Below are 20,644 nucleotides of genomic sequence, written 5' to 3'. Positions count from 1 at the left end.
CCAGGCACAAGCACCAAGCGATCCTCAGCAGAGAGGGAGAGAACCCCACCAGACTCACTACCCAGCAGAAACAGGCACCTGCAGCCACCAGGATAATCTGCACTCCACGCGTGGCAATCAGTGAATGGATCCAGGAGTCAGCACCAGGGGATGAGGAGGGGCTCCCACCACTGAAATTTCTACCCACATGGCTCCACTGTCATGGCTGCTGCTATTTTCATTGGAAAACCACTGCAAAATGGCCGCCAGACTACACACTCATGGCTGCCGTGTATAGAAACACTCAGGCTACAACAAAATGGCAGCCCTACGCGGCACCACGAGGCTTACAGGGACCCAGGAGAGAACCCAGGCCTCAAGGACAGACCCAGGCAAGACCCCCCACCAGGTACAACCCCCCCTCGCACAGTCAAACGCCTGGTCCCTGGAGGCGCACCCTCCAGGCCCCCATCGTCAGCATAGGATGGGGGACAGATGAAAAGGGGGGGGTGCCTGACGGGAGGGAGGGGAGCCCGGGGGTCCGACCGTCCCAAGGAGGGGCCCATGTGCATCCCAAAACCCTCCAGGGGGAGAGCGGGGACAGCTACTCACCATACAAAGAACCAGGCAGGCATTGCTCCAGACAGAACCCCTCTCCATCTAAATGGGTGTCTGTCAGCCAGGAGGAACATTGCAACTCAGGCCGAGACCTGTCGTATGTGACCTCACAAGGTGTTTAACTTGCAGGCCAGCCCCCGTCCAGTGGGGTCATGTCACGGATGACCTAGCACAGAGCTGAGGTCTGCATGCGCTTGCTGGCCAGACTGGGATGGGATGACCACTGGATCTAGATTATTCAGCCCGTCGCCCAGTCCGGCAGTTGGTTGTAGATTTCACAGGAAAAATCCAGGAGCAATACATTTCTATCTAAAAAGAAAAAATTGCCAGATTCCAGCAAGGAACTATGTCCTAACTCCTGAGTAGGCATATAGCAAAGAGAGGGAGTATACCCCCTGGGACTGCCCATGGGTATAGCCAGACTTTTTTTCTGCCTCGCGTCCTACGCCTGTATCGGGCAGTATAACCCAACGGTTATGAAGATCTGAAATTGTGTCTGTCAATGAAAGCAAGAGTAAGATATTTTTATGCACTTGCTAAAAATGTTTTTGGCCTGACAAAAAGAAAAAACTTATGCAGCCACCACATCTGAAGACTGAGAAGCTGCATTATACAGCATGTGAGCAAAGATCAACGTCAATGAGACAATGCAGGAATAATTTTTATTTGCTAATTAAATGCTGTTACTGCAGAGTAATAATCAGCAATATATAATCACTTTTGCTAAGAACAGCAGTAAACTGGAGCATAACAATACAAATTTTCCAAGTAAGAGATTCCCTTTAAATAATAGTGAAATTGAGAGTTAGGTAATGCATTTAAGGATATATGTATTATGTTAATAAACATGTAAAACCTTGTATTCCCTTATGTCCAGGACAGCGTATGCATGTGTAGGGACCAATCCCCATTTTTCCCCTTCTTCTTCAGTCATTACTCCTGTAGCTGTAGTAATAAGTACATCACCTTTGTGAAATCTGAAAAATAAAGAATAGATAGAAAGAGAGAAGAATACAATCAGAATAGCATACCATTAAAATAGAGCCAAATGTACATTCTTTTTTAACCTCTTAGCTACTTCACCTCCGGATGGTATACCCCCCCCCCTCCTTAAAGACCAGGCCATTTTTTTGCGATACGGCACTGCGTTAATTTAATAGACAATTGCGCAGTCGTGCAACATTGTAGCCAAATAAAATCGATGCCTTTTTTTCCCCCCCACAAATAGAGATTTCTTTTGGTAGTGTTTGATCACCTCTGCATTTTTATTTTTTTGTGCTATATACAAAAAAAAGACCGACAATTTTGAAAAAAAAAATATATATATATATATATATATATATATATATATATATATATATATTTTACATATCCAATAGAAAAAAAAAATAAAATTTCTTCATGAACTTAGGCCAACATATATTCGGCTAAATGTATTTGATAAAAAAAATCCAGATAAGCGTATATTGATTGGTTTGCGCAAAAGTTATAGCATCGACAAACTATGGGATATTTTTATTAATTTTTATTTATTTATTTACTTTTTACTAGTAATGGGGGCGATCAGCGACTTAGCGGGACTGCAATATTGCGGGGGGACATTCGGACACTGACACTTCTGACACTTTTTGGGGACCAGTGACACAATACAGTAATCAGTGCTCAAAATATGCACTGTCACTGTACTATTGACACTGGCAGGTAAGGGGTTAACATCAGGGGCAATCAAAGGGTTAACTGTGTGCCTAGCCAGTGTTTAACTACAGTGTGGGAGGGGCTTTTACTAGGGGAAGACATGGATACATGTCCCTGCTTTGCAGGAACACAGGATCCGTGCCCTTTCCTCCTCTCAGAATGGCGATCTGCCTTGTTGCCATAGGCAGACTGCCATTCTGTGTCTCTGCAGAATGATCAAGGGTGCCAGTGGACATGGAGTCTGTGATACTCGCTGATCGACTCCTGCTGTTTATAATCACAGCAGGAGCAAGCATTCACGCCCGCTACCCGGAAGTGCAGGATCATGTTTATATACGTGATCCTGCACACAGCTGCTGCCCCTGAGCAGTAAAACTGCTATAGGGCGGTCAGAAAGTGGTTAATGTCTGAAGGTAATACAAACCTTAACCTCTGAACACAGTTTTACAATTTTGGCATGTGTTGTTAGGACGCCAGCAGGTGCCGACTCCCTGACAACCAACTTCTTTTAGTTAGAGCTGTGACATTTAGCAATGGTAGTAATACCGCTGCTAAATGTTTCACTTCCCGGTCTGTAGCAAAAAAAAAGGCAATTAAACACGTAACATAAAAACAAATGAACACCATGAATGAATGTTTTTTAGTGAATTGAATTACCTGCTTCGGAGATAAATATCGCATTCATTATTTAAACACAAAAATTTGTGTAGTATTTATCTCTTAGTGAACTGACCCTGGAGACTGCAACAAAAACCTACAAAGGTTTACCAATTGTTAATAAATGGATTTTTGTAAAATCTTACCGTAAAATCCTTTTCTCTTAGCTCATTGACAGACGTAGTCCTCGGTGATACACCACCTTCGGGTTATGTTGCCTCCACAGGAGCAGGACTAGACAGGAAATTAAAAAGCTCTGGCCACACCCTAGGGGCAGTCCCAGAGGGTATATCCTCTCTCTCTCTGCCTCAGCAAATCAGTTATGTGAAAAAGCAGTCTTTAGAGATTTTAACCCAACCCAACTCAAAAAAACAGAGGGGCGGGGACTACGTCTGTCAATGAGCTAAGAGAAAAGGATTTTACGGTAAGATTTTACAAAAATCCATTTTTCTCTAGCGCTCATTGACAGACGTAGTCCTCGGTGATACACCACCTTCGGGACGTCCCAGAGCAGTATCACAACTGAGGGGTGGGAAAATGAACTCAAATCCCAATCTAGAAGGCCCAACCGGTGCCAACTAGAAGTTTACAATGCTCATCCTTAATGATGAGACTCAACAAAAGAGAGAAAAAAAAAAAAATTTTCTTTTTTTTTTTTTTTTTTTCAAACAGAAAAAAACCCCTCGAGGTAGACCACCGGTCTCCTCAAATTGCGGCCTGCAAAACCTTGCGGCCAAATGAGGCATCCGCCGATGCCGTCAAATCAATTTTATAGAATTTTGTAAAGGTATGTACCGACGACCAAGTGGCCGCCTTACATACCTGGACCACTGACGCCTGATGGCGAAAGGCCCAGGAAGTACTGAGCGCTCGAGTGGAGTGCGCCCTAACAGGGAACGGAGGACTCTGACCCTTAATAGAATAAGCCTGTACCACCGTTTGTCTAATCCATTTGGCAATGGTCGCGGCAGATGCAGGCAAACCCTTTCTGGGGCCATCCGTGATCACAAAAAGTGAATCCGTCTTACGGAATGATTCCGTAGCTTTCAGGTATACCCTGATTGCCCGAACCACATCTAAGGAATGCAACGCATGTTCCCGATGATGCTTGGGCTGAGGACACAAGGAAGGTAGTACAATATCTTCATTCAGATGAAAATCTGAAACCACCTTAGGAAGAAAAGATGGCTTAGGATGAAGTACTACCTTATCCCTATGAATCACTAGGTATGGGGACTGGCATGATAATGCAGCCAGTTCTGACACCCTGCGAGCAGAAGTAATAGCCACCAAGAAGGCCACCTTCTGGGATAAAGTAAGCAAGGGAATCTCCCTGATGTTTTCAAAGGGAGGTTTCTGTAGAACCGACAAAACCAAATTAAGATCCCAGGGCGGTAAGGGCGCGCGGACTGGAGGAGGAGCCCCCTGGATGAAATTCCGCACCAAGGATTTGGTAGCTAAAGGTTTCTGAAAGAAGATTGCTAATGCTGAAACTTGACCCTTGATGGTGCTCAAGGCTAGCTTCTGCTCAACCCCTTGTTGCAAAAAGGCCAATATTCGAGACACCGAATAGGTACGTGGAGGAAATCCTAAAGATTCGCACCACGCAATATAAGTCTTCCATGTGTGATAATAGACTTTGCTGGAAGTCGCTTTCCTTGCTTTAATAAGGGTAGGAATGACTGAAGTAGACAAACCTCTGTCCTTCAGTACTTGGGTCTCAATGGCCAGGCCATTAAAACCAGCGACTGTAAAGCATGATGGTAAATTGGTCCTTGAGACCACAGACACTCCCTGAGACGAAGTTCCCACGGAACGTCTGCGACTAACATGTCCAAGTCGGCCAGGCCGGCTTGAGGAGGCCAGCCTAGAATTTCTAGGACCACTGGCGCTGATTGGATCTGAACCAGGCGTCCCTAGAGCTATCTGGCCCCGACCATCCGAGAAAGTCTGGTCGTTTTCTGTTTCCACACATTTATCAGATACCTGATAGTTATCAGGAAAGGTGATCTTTTCTGGTTGAACCTCAGGGACCGAAGTCACCCGACTAGAAGCTACTTGGCCTATCTGGTCAATCAGATCCGATTCCTGTGAGGTATCGGGACTAATCTTAGGAAAAGGTAAAGGAAAAGATCTATTCAGGGAACGGTAACTACCGCTTCCTGTGGTACTTAAATGTTGGAAGGGAAGAATCGCACCGGTAGTAGTGGTTGATGCTCGATCTAATGTCCTGAATACCGGTGAAAACGTCCCCCCACCCTGAAACCGGGTGGGGGCGCACCTTCAGGCTGTGTACTCCTTTACTTCGGGTTTGGCTGGGTTGGTCCTCTGCTTGTCCGACCAGCCCTTCTTGAACCCTCCTGGAGGAGTCTTGCCTTTCCCGCTAGTACCAGCCGGGCGCCCTTTATGGGCGGTAAAGAAAGGTCCTCGCTTGTTGCGAGGTCCCTTAGCTTTTGCAGCCTGTGGCAAAAAAGTGCTCTTGCCCCCAGTGGCATCCTTAATGATTTCATCTAGGTTGGCCCCAAATAGACGATTCCCCTGAAAAGGGAGATTGGTCAAGGTCTTTTTGGAACCTAGGTCAGCTGACCAGCATTTTAACCACAGCACACGTCTGAGGATCACTGCTAACTTAGATGCATGCCCTAACAAGGGAGTAGTGTCCAAGGCTGCGTCACAGATAAACCGTAGCCCTTGTATGATCTGTTCCATCAAATCAGATGTCTCCTGGGGAATATCTTTTCCCCTAAGATCTTGGCGTACCATTTTCGCCCATTCCGTAAGTGTCTGGGAAACTAGACCAATAACAATTACTGGTCTAAATGCTGACCCTATCAGAGAAAAGATAGTGCGGGACTCTGCTTCTATCTTTCGATCCACCGGATCCTTAAAGGACGAAGTGTCCTCCACTGGAATAACCGTGGCTTTATTCAGCCTGGAAATAGGTGGATCCACCACTGGTGGTACCGTCCATTTCTTAATGATGGATTCCTCAAACGGATAGCGTCTAGCAATACGCTTGGAAATAGTAAAGGTACGTTTAGAATGCTCCCATTCTCCTTTAATCTGATTACCAAAACATTTAGGTACAGGAAAAGCCTTCGCCGTCTTGATGGGCTTATTAGTCCCAAAAGGCCTCTCTGTTTCAGTTGCCTCTGTCGGTAAAGCCTCAAGTTTTAAGGTTTCTTGCACTGCCACAACTAGTGCGTCCACCAATGCTTCTTCCTGAATTATAGCAAGAGAAGAAGCGTCCTCCTCACTGTCTGAGGGGGCTTTACCTGGGATAACAGCCCTTGCAGAGGAACCTGCAACTGCCGTAACCATCTCTGAATCTGAGTCAGAGGTGTCAGATAGTATAGGGGTAGGCGGGGGTCGCTTCCTTGACCCCCGTCCCTGACAGGCCGCCTCCACCCGAGCCACCATAGACTCCAAAATTGCTGTAAATGACTCTATACTCTGTGCACCGGCGGGTCCCGAGGCCCCCTCGAGGGAAACAGGTGGGGGAATATGTGTGGCAGGGTCCATAATAACTCCAGTTACTTCCTGGATAATATAATTCAAAAGTAAAGAAAAAACTTTTTTTTTTTTTTTTTTCTGACCCCCAGCGCCACAAAAAGCCCCTTAGTGTTACCTGCTAGGGATCCCTATCGATCGAGAGAGAGAGAGATAGACCCCCAGGCTCACCACTTGATGCTCAGAGTTAAAGTGCAACAGCTTACAGCGCTGTCTTGACAAACAGGAAGTCTTTTGGCTGGCTGCCCAGGAAGAAGGAGGCGGCTCCGCCCCTCTGCACGCCTTCCGGCGCCTCCCCCAAGCTCCACGAGGTGTAGGATCACCTCAAACATGGCCGCCCCCATGCTGGAGACACGAGGCTACGCCAAAATGGCGGCTCGTGCGATCCAGCAAAAAAAAAATGGCGGCGGCCTATACTGAATAGCGGTGTGCTGCAGGGCACACAACACTCTCTCTGCATGGGGATATGGCGTGGTTGGCGGTACCGGCCCTGGCGGACCGCATGGCCGTTCGGGAGGCCTGCTAATAGCTGGAGATCTGATTTGGAAGGCAGTCTACATGTCCGTGGCTTCTGACTGGTAGGTAGCTTATACTTAACCCATAAGATTCCCAGAATGCCACAGATTACATCTTTTAAACATGTATACAATAGATTGTTAGCTCCCAAACCAAGCCTCCTGGCTTTTGCACACATAAAATCACACTCAAAGTAGGAGGATTTGTGACATGTTATAGGATAGAAAGGACTCTTTCTTACCATACAGAGAGGGGCCCGCGTTCACCACCAAACCCGTCAGGGAAAAAGGGGGAACATACTACTCACCATACCGGAACCAGGCGGGCACCAACTCCTGACAGTACCCCTCTCCACCGGGGCGGGAGGGCTGTCGACCGATACGGACGCCGTGACTCATGGTCTTTGGCGTTTCAGCAAGACGTTTAACTCGCGGGTTCAGTCCTTTTAATGGGACTTTGTCGCGGCCGACCCAGCGCGGAGCTATGGCCTGCACGCGCTCGTAGGCTGAACTGGGGTGACCACCGGATCTCAACATCCAGCCCGTCGCCCAGTTCAGCTTTCTTGCTTGAAGATCTCACAGGAACACTGGAGAAAAAAAGCTGTCTAAAAATCCTTTAAGAAAAAAATTCTTGCCAGGACCTTAAGATCCCAGCAAGGTATCTAGGTCCTTACTCCTAACTAGACAGAAAATAACTGATTTGCTGAGGCAGAGAGAGAGAGGATATACCCTCTGGGACTGCCCCTAGGGTGTGGCCAGAGCTTTTTAATTTCCTGTATAGTCCTGCTCCTGTGGAGGCAACATAACCCGAAGGTGGTGTATCACCGAGGACTACGTCTGTCAATGAGCGCTAGAGAAAAAGTGATTTTATTACTGTTTGTGTTCTTGTTGAGGAGATTTTCCTATTTTTTTTGTCTCATGACAGTCACATGACAGGAAGTGATCAAAAATATCTCCAACTGGGGCACAGACAGTACAGCAATGCAAGAGCTGCAGCGTTGGAACAGAGGGGATGTAGGAGACACAAGCCACCGGACAGGTGAGTATACCAACTTTGCTCTTGCAGGGACCTTCTGATGAGATTTTTTTTTTAGCCTGTCACTTTAGCAATTGTTGAGATAAAATATCAGCCCCACAGAAAGTAAACTTTATAAGTTTTCCAACTTACACAGCGAGAAGGAGCAGTAAAGAACACCCAGAGCGGAGCCTGCAAATGTAATATGCAATATGGCTGCTCCACATGTACATATACAATTACAAATAAGAGAAAAAGACACAGTAGTTGCCCTGGGAGCCCCCTTCAGTGGCTAATACACAGATCCCAAAATTTAAAATAATGACAAAATATATGAAACAACAAACCTGTAAAAATCCAAAAACAACATTATAAATTACTTTAAAGTAGAAGTTCAGGCAAAACCTAACTAACCCTAAACCTGCTTTCTGCCACATTCTAACCCTAATCTATCTAACCCTGTAAAGCAAAAATCATTATCTTTACTAGTTTTGCAGCCAAACTGGTCAGGTTCCAGTATCCACTGTCAGCGGCGGCTTCAGTGTGGAAACCAGTGATGGAGAGGCAGCCGACAATGGAAGCCCCATAGTAACTCTAAGGGCGATGTCACTTCCCAGGCATTTCAGTCATTTCACAGTCCTCTCCTCCACAGACCTTCTGCCGCTGGAGACTGGACCAGATCGGCTGCAGAATAGGCAAGTACAGAGATTTCTGTTTAACGGGGTTAGATAGATTAGGGTTAGAATGTGGCAGAGAGCAGGTTTAGCGTTAGTTAGGTTTTGCCTGGACTTCCACTTTAAGGTAAAACACTTCAACAATAAGCAAATATTTTATAGCCCAAAAAGGTAGCCTGTCACAAAAGGAACGTGAAGGCTACCAACAATGACATCTCTTTCTGAAAATTCTAATTACTTGGTCATCATAAATACAAGGCATTTTCTGACTGATTGAGGTGGATAGGAGAGGCGAACTATGTCATTATGTCCACCTCCATTCTGTGGTTGCCTTGTATTGTTTAAAAAAAAAAAAAGTGTTCTCTATATGGCAGTACTGCAGAGTGAGTGACCCCTTCTGTAACTGTCCGCTTATCACTTTAAATCTTTGTTCAGCACTTACTGACAGGTGGAACCTTTCTGCCTTCCTTTTGGTTCCCTGGGGAATGTTTAATCAGCAGAACCACTAGACCACTACTCCTCCTCCTCCTCCCTCTAGCTCTAAGGTAAAGTTTTTTGTGACTCAGATTTAACATTCAGAGCGTGTCAGCAGAACCTCAAGGGAAGATGATTGCTAGAGAAGATTCCTAAGGCTTAAAGTTTGCACCCCTTGGCAAGCGGAGCGAGGTATGCAGTAAAAGTGCATTATATATAAAGTATATATGTCGTTAGACATAAATTGTGTCCATGCTGTTAGTTTAAAATATGCATAGATAATCCAAAGCCTTTTACATGTAGTCATGTTTCCTTAGATGTTTAATGTAATTTAGATATGTGTGCAGACAACTGAAATCCACCTTGTAACTTCACATATGTAATTAACCTTGTAACCCCCTTTTGGTGATCACTGTAAACAAAATGTATTGTATGTCGTTTTACAGTTTTCACGGTGCTCATGGTGCTTATGGTTTACGGTGCTCAAGGTGTTAATGAGATTAACGTTGGTGGTGTTCAACCCTCCTTTACACCTTTGATGCAAAAGAATAAAAGTACTGCACCCGTCAGAAGCTCTCCTCTCGTTATTTACTCGATGCCAAAGGGGCCGCTACACCTTCTGTTCAATGTTCAGAAGGGAAGCAGCTGGAGCAGCCCCCGGAAGATCACGGCTACATACTACAGTTATTTTCAGCAACCCCAGAGTTCCTCCAGATATCAGACTTGGATACTTGCATTGAGCCAAGCTGGACCAATGTAAACTTTCAAAAAAGATAATTCCCGGAGTTCCACTTTAGGTAAGATGTGTGTTGGAAAAGGTTTATCCCCACAAAATAAAGCCATTACAATCATTCTTAAATGTTACTCAAATTGTACCTTTAATGCACAGACAGTACTTGTAACTATTATTCAGTTCTCGAATATAGTTGAAGTTGCAATATAGATTATATGCTACAGACACACAAACACAGTCTATTCATAGACAGACACAAGGGACATACCTTTGGTAGAGCATTCTAAAAGTGCTTTCTTTATCAAAGGCTTGGTTGCCTGAGTGCATAGCAATCCTCTCTGGTATCCATCCAGTCAGTGCATGTAGGTCGATGTTCTGCAAGGACGATATAGTGCAAAGGTACATACACCCAATGTTTAATATCCAATATCTAAAGGGCTTAACTGATACAAAACACTACTGCATCACTCTCCTAAAACGTAACCACTTTTAGCTTCCTTCAGTGATTTACAAGATTGTATCACAAAGTACAAGCATAAAACAACATATTTCAGAAATGTTGCTAGGAATGGAAAGCTAAAGGCATATTCAAGTATATACATACAGTTATTTTACATACAAAATACATTTGATGTTGTTTAAGAAATATGCAATGGTACTGTTTTTATTTTACATCTGCCCTAAGTGAATAATAACCAATCAACACTGTGAGGCAGCCATCTTTACTGCTATAACAAACAGTCTTACTCACCGAATTCGATCCAGGAAAGTCATAACCTCCCATTACTTTCATGTATGCTTTTTCAATCAAAGACACCCACAACTCATTCTTGTTGTTAGAATATGAACACAGCAATTCTCCATTATGATCCACAGGCAGAAAATCATCTATTATAACCTGTAAATATAAATTGTGTTTTAGATTTCATCTTCACTTTTTAGACACCACAAAAATGTAGGGTTAAAGCTTTCAGCATGAACTCATTTTTACTCCATAGCAATGATGTAATAGAGAAAGTAAAATATCTCATAATTCTTTAAAACTACCGCACAGAAATATTAGCCTTCCCGAATTTCGATCCATCAACAGCGCAAAGCATAATCTATTCCCCGCTTCTCTGCCTCTCCCTCCTGCAGGCATTCAACAACTGCAAGAGGACAATGAAGGGATCCCTTCCTCTATATGCAGCTGTCCTCACCACTCCCCCTATCAAGCTTTTTTCTGCTCCCCCCCCCCTTCTATCCTGCCCCCCTGAGCTCTTTTCCGGCAAACGTGTGCTCTCTGCCGCCCACCTCATGCCCCGCTGAATGAATAAAGTCAGTGATCTGTACCAATCACTGATTCTGTTCATTTAGAACCGAAACATAGTAAACTTTGTTTACTATGCTTCAGATTGTGAATGAATGGGAAGTTCTGTACAGAGCTATTCCTCCCATCTCCTTTCTCTGTCTCAAAGGTGGAACATCAGAGGTCTGTTTAGACCTCTGATATTTCAACAAAGCCCCCCAATGGGGCTCCTAAAAAAAAAAAAAAAAATGTAAACAATAATTTGAAAATTTAAAAAAAAAAAAAAAAAAAAAAGGTAAAAAATAAAAAAACAAAATTAAAAACACTACTGACATCAGTGGCGGAACTATCAGGGTCACAAAGGTCGCACTTGTGACTGGGCCCTGGTGTTCCACCAGCGAGTTTGGAGGGCTGGGTTGTCAAGGGGGCCCTTCATGGCTTCTTGCACCAAGGTCCTGAAGGATCTAGCTACACCATTGGCATAGCCTCATTTAATTAGAAAGTGGGAGTATAACAACCCTATTAGGAAAAAAAAAAAACATGATTTTCCTAGTTACAGATCGAAAATCAATAAGACATTTCAAGCTTGCTAAAAAGATGTATAATCTCCAAAAAAAGCCATGACTTGTAACCAGTTGTTTATAAAAGTGCATAATGAGAGCATAAGAACATTACCAGTGATTATTACCAATACCCTATAAAAATACAGGACAATACTTACCTTTCTAGGTACACCATTAATGTGCAGCTTCACCATATATTTCCCACATGGATTATACTCTGGCTCCCCTTTTTTATTTTGCGGATAGATTATGCTAAGTGATAGAAAAATTATGAAAAAAAATCTGTATTATTTGCAGTCAAAATACACTGATTTGCTTCTTTTTTTTGTCATTAATATTTAAAGCATCTAAAACAAAATAAAAAAATAACAATCCCAGGATATGATATACAGTGGGTACGGAAAGTATTCAGACCCCCTTAAATTTTTCACTCTTTGTTATATTGCAGCCATTTGCTAAAATCATTGAAGTTCATTCTTCTTCCTCATGAATGTACACATAGCACCCCATACTGACAGAAAAACACAGAATTGTTGACATTGTTGCAGATTTATTAAAAAAGAAAAACTGAAATATCACATGGTCCTAAGTATTCAGACCCTTTGCTCAGTATTTAGTAGAAGCCCCTTTTTGATCTAATACAGCCAGGAGTCTTTTTGGGAAAGATGCAACAAGTCTTTCACACCTGGATTTGGGGATCCTCTGCCATTCCTCCTTGCAGATCCTCTCCAGTTCTGTCAGGTTGGATGGTAAACGTTGGTGGACAGCCATTTTTAGGTCTCTCCAGAGATGCTCAATTGGGTTTAAGTCAGGGCTCTGGCTGGGCCATTCAAGAACAGTCACGGAGTTGTTGTGAAGCCACTCCTTCGTTATTTTAGCTGTGTGCTTAGGGTCATTGTCTTGTTGGAAGGTAAACCTTCGGCCCAGTCTGAGGTCCAGAGCACTCTGGAGAAGGTTTTTGTCCAGGATATCCCTGTACTTGGCCGCATTCATCTTTCCCTCGATTGCAACCAGTCGTCCTGTCCCTGCAGCTGAAAAACACCCCCACAGCATGATGCTGCCACCACCATGCTTCACTGTTGGGACTGTATTGGACAGGTGATGAGCAGTGCCTGGTTTTCTCCACACATACCGCTTAGAATTAAGGCCAAAAAGTTCTATTTTGGTCTCATCAGACCAGAGAATCTTATTTCTCACCATCTTGGAGTCCTTCAGGTGTTTTTTTAACCAAACTCCATGCAGGCTTTCATGTGTCTTACACTGATTAGAGGCTTCCGTCGGGCCACTCTGCCATAAAGCCCCGACTGGTGGAGGGCTGCAGTGATGGTTGACTTTCTACAACTCTCTCCCATCTCCTGACTGCATCTCTGGAGCTCAGCCACAGTGATCTTTGGGTTCTTCTTTACCTCTCTCACCAAGGCTCTTCTCCCCCGATAGCTCAGTTTGGCTGGACGGCCAGCTCTAGGAAGGGTTCTGGTCGTCCCAAACGTCTTCCATTTGAGGATTATGGAGGCCACTGTGCTCTTAGGAACCTTAAGTGCAGCAGAAATCTTTTTGTAACCTTGGCCAGATCTGTGCCTTGCCACAATTCTGTCTCTGAGCTCTTCAGGCAGTTCCTTTGACCTCATGATTCTCATTTGCTCTGGCATGCATTGTAATCTGGAAGGTCTTATATAGACAGGTGTGTGGCTTTCCTAATCAAGTCCAATCAGTATAATCAAACACAGCTGGACTCAAATGAAGGTGTAGAACCATCTCAAGGATGATCAGAAGAAATGGAAAGCACCTGAGTTAAATATATGAGTGTCACAGCAAAGGGTCTGAATACTTAGGACCATGTGATATTTCAGTTTTTCTTTTTTATTAAATCTGCAACAATGTCAACAATTCTGTGTTTTTCTGTCAGTATGGGGTGCTATGTGTACATTCATGAGGAAGAAGAATGAACTTAAATGATTTTAGCAAATGGCTGCAATATAACAAAGAGTGAAAAATTTAAGGGGGTCTGAATACTTTCCGTACCCACTGTAAATGTATAAACTAGTAATACAGCTGTCATTTATGTAATGTAATGTAATAGATATGAACATGCTTTAGTATTTGTAACAAAATTAGGGGATATGTCAAAGGGGGGTTAACAGGGTGCACGTCATTAAGGCCGGCCATACTCTGTTAATGGGCAGGCTGAATGTACCAAGATGATCAAATCAATCAACTTGGGCACAACCAGCCTGCCAAATTATCTTGCGATTATCGCTAGCGGCTCCTATAATCACTCTCCTTCTCGCGGGGGGGGGGGGACCTTCCCCCAACCGCCCCCGCCAGGAGCAAACAATTGCTCGGCACGAGGAATTCCCCTGTCAGCACTGTCTATGTTGATGAAGGAATTGTGCAAATTTCGTTCCTGCAACCCGTGGCTGCAGAAAAAGCAATTTGCACCGTGTATGGCCTGCCTTATGCCAGCATTACTTCTTGGTGGCACCCTGTCGAAAATAGTATTTGTTTAATCTTATTATTTCTCTCCTTAGGTGTCCATGGACATTAGATGATCATCAGACTTGAGGATGGGCACCTTCAGAACTCTGCATTCCCTGACTACTTGATATTGTTGTTAGCATTTTATATGGCTGTTACTAGGATCTGTAAGCACACCGACATGCACACTTTTGTGATGCTACATTTGTGTGATTGTTATGCAACATGATTTTTGCAACCTAAGACACTCTGCCTGAATTTATTAAAAGTTTTAATGGAAAGATGCCACACTGGAGCACAAAGTAAAATAATAAAACTAGACATACTCGAGTAAAAGATTGGACAGAAAGGTGAAATACTAATAAAATAAAAATAAAAAACACCTTTCCTTATGGCTACCTTTCCAGATAATAATGAATTACGTCAGGCATAAATTTGCACTATATATAGGAATAAGTAAAAATAAACCCAATTTAGCTGCAAAGGTGGAAATACGCTTTAAACGGTTAGTTTGCCTTTACAGAACTAAAACCAGACATGCAATCTGAATGGCCAGCACCTACACATTGAATCCATCTGGTCCAAAAAGCATTGGGAGAAGAGAGAGAAGTGATTTCAAATCCCTGGGCTTCTGGATCGGCTACAGGGATGCTCACAGTTCAGCAAATGTTTAAGTGAAAGTGCTCAGTTTGTATCAGGATAGTAATAGAAGCAAGGCAAAATAAAAGACAGAAAAACTAACTGGGCCAAGGATGACAGGAATTCAAAGTGAAAGGGCATAAAAAGATAAACACTGATAAGAGATAAAAGGTTCAGTAAACGTATCAGCATTGAGACAGGCTAAAAAATTTCCTTGCCCCATATATATTGCATAGGAGGGGAAGTTTGGGACTTTAAATGAGGCGCACAGTGGGATTGCCGTGCGACTCCATCCCGGTTCAATTGTGAAGGAAAGGGGAGGTTGGGACTTTGAGTGCCCCATATATATGACCGATCAATAAATGCAGTGACTTCATGCAACCCCTCACTAATATCGGAGATGTTACTGCCAGAAAAAAAAATCAAAAGCAGCACTGAACTGACCTGTGCTTGTATATTACACACTGGCTGGACTATATCTAATGGGAGAATTCACAGTGAACTGGGACTATAGAACATTGAAGAGAGAAATGTGCAATACCTAAAAGGGCGTGAGCGGAGACAAGAGAAAGGCTGAGAGAGGACCATCAGTGGGAGAGACCTGAACTCAATCTGGTACCCAATTAAATTCAGTTTACAAACCAAAACACTGGCAACTCTGTGAACATACTTCCCTTTATGACAAAGTATTTCCCAGCAGATTAGGGAAAATAAAACTTGTCCTGCCTCTATCTCCCTGGGATAATGCTACATCATCAGCCAAACTTAAGTAAGGGGTACCAATATGGAATGGGCACATTAATCAACCAAAATCCTGTGTATACGAGAAAGGATTAACTCCAGGAATGATTCCACTGCAAAGACTTTGTAAAGTCAGTTATTAATAGGTTCACTGATTCACAGCCCTTCGCTGGAAGAAATATACTCCTGGGTTAAGAAGATCTGGAATGGGATGATTCATCATAAAACTCTCCAAATAACTCTTGAGAAGCTACTTAGAGAAAATAAAACATCTATCCAATCTCTTAGAAGGAAAATAGCAAGGGCTAATGCACCTACATTCCCTTGCATTGTCCATCCATCCAGGTTACTGGGGCTAGATGATGTACAGAATATTCAAATAGTTAAAGTTAGTACTTCCATCCTAAAAGAACACTATTCAATATGTGATGTTCTGTACTAAAAGAAACACTATACTGCCTTCAGTAGATCCAAGCCCCTTCCTCTTCATCAACTATAGGCTCAAAATAGTAAGAAGGAGGCACGCAAGTCTTTGGATGGTACAACACCCCATCAAAACCCCCTGTGACATTGCTTGCACCATGCTTGTCACCAGATATCATGAAGTAAAATAATGGAATGTGTTTAACTGCAGAACTAAAGGGGGGTTATGGAATAAAAAAAAAAAAGGAATAGTGCATGAAGCTTTAGAGTAGTCACTCCCTGCCTGCAATCTTTCAGGTCTGGTATGTCAGAAGGATGGAGGCAGGAGATATCTCCACATGCTGAAAAACTGTTTGATCTTAGGCTCCATGTACACGGGACGTTGTAAATGGCCGTTTAGGAGCAGTTGGGCGTTTTTTTTCAGAAGCCCCTGAACCCACCTACATGTTATCTTATCTGTCCATGTACACAGGGTCGTTTACAGTCATTTGCAGGCAGTTGAGTTCTGGAAAGTTTTTTAGTTAGTTATTTGCGTTTCGAACGCGTGTTTCCCGGCGTTTCAAACGCAAAAACGGGACCGTACGCGACCGAACGTGATGAAGTACGTTCAGCCACGTTATACTTTTTTTTTTCTTCCATTCAAAATCAATGGTTCCCTATGGGAGCCTATTGATTTGAATGGAAGTCGCACCGCAAGTCGGATCAGGATCGACTTGCACTGTGAGAATCTTGAGGGGGAACTCCACGCCAAAAATGGGGAAAAAACTGCGTGGGGGTCCCCCCCAGGTTCCAAACCAGGCCCTTCGGGTCTGGTATGGAATTTGAGGGTAGCCCCATGCCGAAAAAACGGCGTGGGGTCCCCCCCAAAATCCATACCAGACCCTTATCCGAGCACGCTGCCCGGTAGGGCAGGAAGGGGGAGGGGACTGTGCACATTCCAGGGGTGGAAATTTGGCAGGTGGATTACCTCAGTAGACAGGCGTTGGACCAGGGGGAATGGTCACTTCATCCGGAGGTGTTTCATCAGTTGTGTCTCTGGTGCGGTACTCCCGAGGTGGATCTGTTGGCCTCTTGCCTCAACAGGAAAGTGCAGAGGTTTGTGGCACTGTCTCAGGATCCTCTAGCCGACGCCACAGACGCATTATTGGCTCCTTAGAGACGGTATCGTCTAAATTAACGCTTTTCCTCCTCTCAAGCTTCTGCCTAGACTCCTGCGCAGTATCGAGGCAGAAGGGATTCAGGTCAGCCTAGTGGCTCAGGACTGGCCTCGCCAGTCTTGGTACGCCGATCTAGTATGGCTGGTCGCCGATGCTCCTTGGAGCCTTCCTCTCAGGGAAGATCTGTTGTCGCAAGGGCCAATCTTCCAGTCTGCTTTACAGTCGCTGGCTTTGACGGTTTGGCTGTTGAAAGCCAGGTGCTAAAGGATAGAGGGTTGTCCAACTCTGATTCTTTTGCTATTAAAATCTAGAAAATCTACTTCTAGGAATATTTACCATCGTACTTTGAAGACGTACATTGCATGGTGTTAATCCCTCAGGGTTCACCCTCACTCCTTTTTGTTGACTCGGATCTTGGCTTTCCTTCAAGGTTGAGCAGCGCCTGGCCTTGAGTACCATCAAGGGCCAGGTTTCGGCTTTGGCGGTTTTCTTTAAATGTCAGGTGGCCACACACTCCTTGGTGCGTACCTTTCTCCAGGGAGTTAGACACTCAGTTCCTCCAGTGCGGTCTCTATTGCAGCTGCGTGACCTCAATTTGGTGTGGTCAGTTCTCCAGAAGCCTCCCTTTGAAAACATTCGGGAGGTTCCCCTGCTTACGCTGTTCCTTTTGGTGGCTATTACTTCTGCGCGCAGGGTGTCGGAGCTTGAGGCGCTGTTTTGACATTCGCCTTACTTGGTGGGTTACAGGGATAAGGTTGTTCTTCGTCCATGTCTGTCGTTCTTTCCAAAGGTCGTCTCTGATTTTCATTTGAATGAAGACATTGTGCTGGCCTCCCTGTGTCCCAGGCCTAAGCATCCTAAGGAAATTGCTGTGCATTCCCTGAATGTGGTTCGGGCAATACCTGGCAGCTACGGAGTCTTTTAGAAAGTCAGACTTTTTGTCCTCACGGATGTACCTCGCAAAGGGTTGGCTGCTTCTGCTGTGACCATTTCCAGATGAATCAGACAGACTGTGGTTCAGGCTTATTCCATTAAGGGTCAGGTTCCTCCTTTCCGTGTTAAGGCGCACTCTACTCTGGCACTTAGTGCCTCCTGGGCCTTCCGTCATCAGGCGTCAGTGATGCAGGTTTGCAAGGCGGCTACCTGGTCGTCTGTGCGCACGTTCACAAAGTTTTAGAAGGTGGATGTTTTGGCATCTGCGGATGCTTCCTTCGGCCGCAAGGTTTCGCAGGCTGCTGTTTAGAGGACTTAGTCCTCTTTGAGGGTGTTTTAATTTTTTTCAGGTGAGCTCCAGTTGTTTTATGCTTGAACTCCATGTTACCTGGTTGGCTAATGTTTAGCCTTGGGAAGTATTTTTTTTTTTGCTGTTCCCACCCCTCATGTTTGACACTGCTTTGGGACAGCCCACGCAATCAAGAAGATGAGGAGCTGTGTCCGTCAATGAACGAAAGAGAAAATGGGATTTTTGACTTACTGTAAAATCCATTTCTCTGATGTTCATTGACAGACACAGCTCCCACCCCTCTATGGAGTTGGGTTTTTTTCTCTTCTGACACTGCTTGTAACAAAACCTTGTACCTATAGCAGAGAGCGAAAGTATACCCCCTGGGACTGCCCTATAGGCGTAGTCAAGTTATTTTCTACCTAGTGTCCTACTCCTATAGGGGGCAGTATAACCCACGTAGTCAAGAAGATGAGAAGCTGTGTCTGTCAATGAACATCAGAGAAATGGATTTTACGGTAAGTCAAAAATCCCATTTTTAGACTTGTAGAAATAGATTCCTATATCTCATATGTTTTTACACGTCAGTTCCAATTACCATAATAACAATAGTATTTATGTGCTTCAAACTCTCATGACACAATAATGCTTACCTTGTTATGAGCTTCTTGTTATATCGTCTTTCATAAGCAGCGCTGATGGCAAGGGAGGCCACAAAAGAGCAATCTGACACTATGGTCTAATAACGAAAAAAAGATACACATTGCTTACTAACAGCTTTAGTATCTACAAATATGACACTTCTTGCAGCAGTTATTTGTTATTCATCCCACATGCAGCAAAGCTCTTCCTAGTTTTCAAAGTAAGCTGATCTATACAAAGTGAGGAATTAAGTATAATGAGCTGTATTTTTGTTCTAAATTTACACTACAGTTACTTATCAGTATCGATGCAAACAATGCTAAACACAGTTGTTTAAAGAAGTTCTTAAGGATTCAGTCATTGATGCACACAAACTTCATTTGACAATAAATTAAATTTGATGACAACTTTTTAGGTCCATCATGCAAATATAATGCGGTTTTCTAGAGGTGTATTTTTTTACTGTTAAGAAACCATTATTCTTTTAGTGCCATCTGCTGGTCTCCACTGGCACTGAATTTAAGGACAAAGTTATAAATTAGCCTTTCTCAACCTTTTTAAAGGATTTTTTTTTATTATATTTAAAAAAAATAATTAATGCACATATTTTTGCAGGGGAAAAAAAATGTGCATTTATTTTTCACAGGAGCCTGCAAAGCATTGCACTTGCGATCAGTAGATCAGTAGGCTTCTGCAGACTCTTCCTTTAACTATATTACCAGTACATCTATGTGCATTTCTGTTGGAAAGCTAGAGGAAGTCTCAGTGGTCTACAAAGGCTTTCATTAGCGCTCTCGCAGACTATTGAGAACTACAAGCTGTCTGCTGTGGTGGTAGACAGGACTTATAGTTTAATCATTCACAGATTCCTGTGAATAAATGATGTGGCTGTGCGAGCAGAGACTCGTACAGCCAGCCTTTTTTTTAAATGTGACAGTGACTGCGGGAGGGAAGAACCCCTGCATGCTGTCACGTTACATGTCACACCCTAAATATGGGTGTAAGATGTAACATGTTCAAAAGGTGAACTTCAGCCAGCTATAGAAAGAGCAATTTTCTTCTTCGTCACTCAGTTCCCCCATCAACAGTCAGTGTTAACGGGGGAATTGTGTTTTCTTTGTGGGGGGGGGGGGGGGGTGGGGGGAGCAATCCCCGCTGGGAGAACACAGGGATTACTGCTAGCGGTTATAATAGCCACTGGTAATATTTGCTTGTAAAATCCGACAGGCTGGCTGTACCCAAGTTGATCGATCGATCAACTTGGGTTCATTTAGCTTGCACATACATGATTCGGATCTTAGCCAGTTCCTGCTGACCTGGCTGAGATTCAAACCGTCTATGGCCAGCTTTAGCCTTTAATACAGAGGAATCCTTAAAATAATTTTCATGTCTTGGGTAACCACTACTAAAATTTTTACATCTCTAACTAATGGCACATTTGCTTGGTCAGAGGGTTGTAAATACAATAAAATAAAACAATAAAAACACAAAACAATAAAGAATGTAATGTATCTAGTATATTTGACACCTGGAGCAATTTTTTTTAAGCCCCCGTTCACACTGGGGCGACGCTACTTCGGACCGCGACCTCCGAGGTCGCGGTGCGAGCAGCGCGCCGCGACCT

The 20,644-nt window shown here is 43.9% G+C and overlaps 1 protein-coding gene across 1 annotated transcript in view; it reads right to left on the bottom strand.

Annotated features, from left to right (window-relative positions):
• CAPN7 (calpain 7) overlaps positions 1-20,644 on the bottom strand; it is a 136,735-nt gene that overhangs the window by 41,997 nt on the left and 74,094 nt on the right. The window contains exons 8-12 of the mRNA XM_082257541.1: positions 19,032-19,117; positions 11,880-11,973; positions 10,622-10,768; positions 10,139-10,245; positions 1,454-1,574 (exon numbers count right to left, since the gene is read on the bottom strand). Of these exons, the coding sequence (XP_082113667.1) occupies positions 1,454-1,574; positions 10,139-10,245; positions 10,622-10,768; positions 11,880-11,973; positions 19,032-19,117 (555 nt within the window). The remainder of the gene's footprint in view (positions 1-1,453; positions 1,575-10,138; positions 10,246-10,621; positions 10,769-11,879; positions 11,974-19,031; positions 19,118-20,644) is intronic.

This window comes from Pelophylax lessonae (assembly GCF_965119305.1).
Source record: "Pelophylax lessonae genome assembly, chromosome: 5".
In the NCBI taxonomy this organism is placed as follows: domain Eukaryota; kingdom Metazoa; phylum Chordata; class Amphibia; order Anura; family Ranidae; genus Pelophylax; species Pelophylax lessonae.
This window is presented reverse-complemented; position numbering and strand designations above follow the sequence as displayed.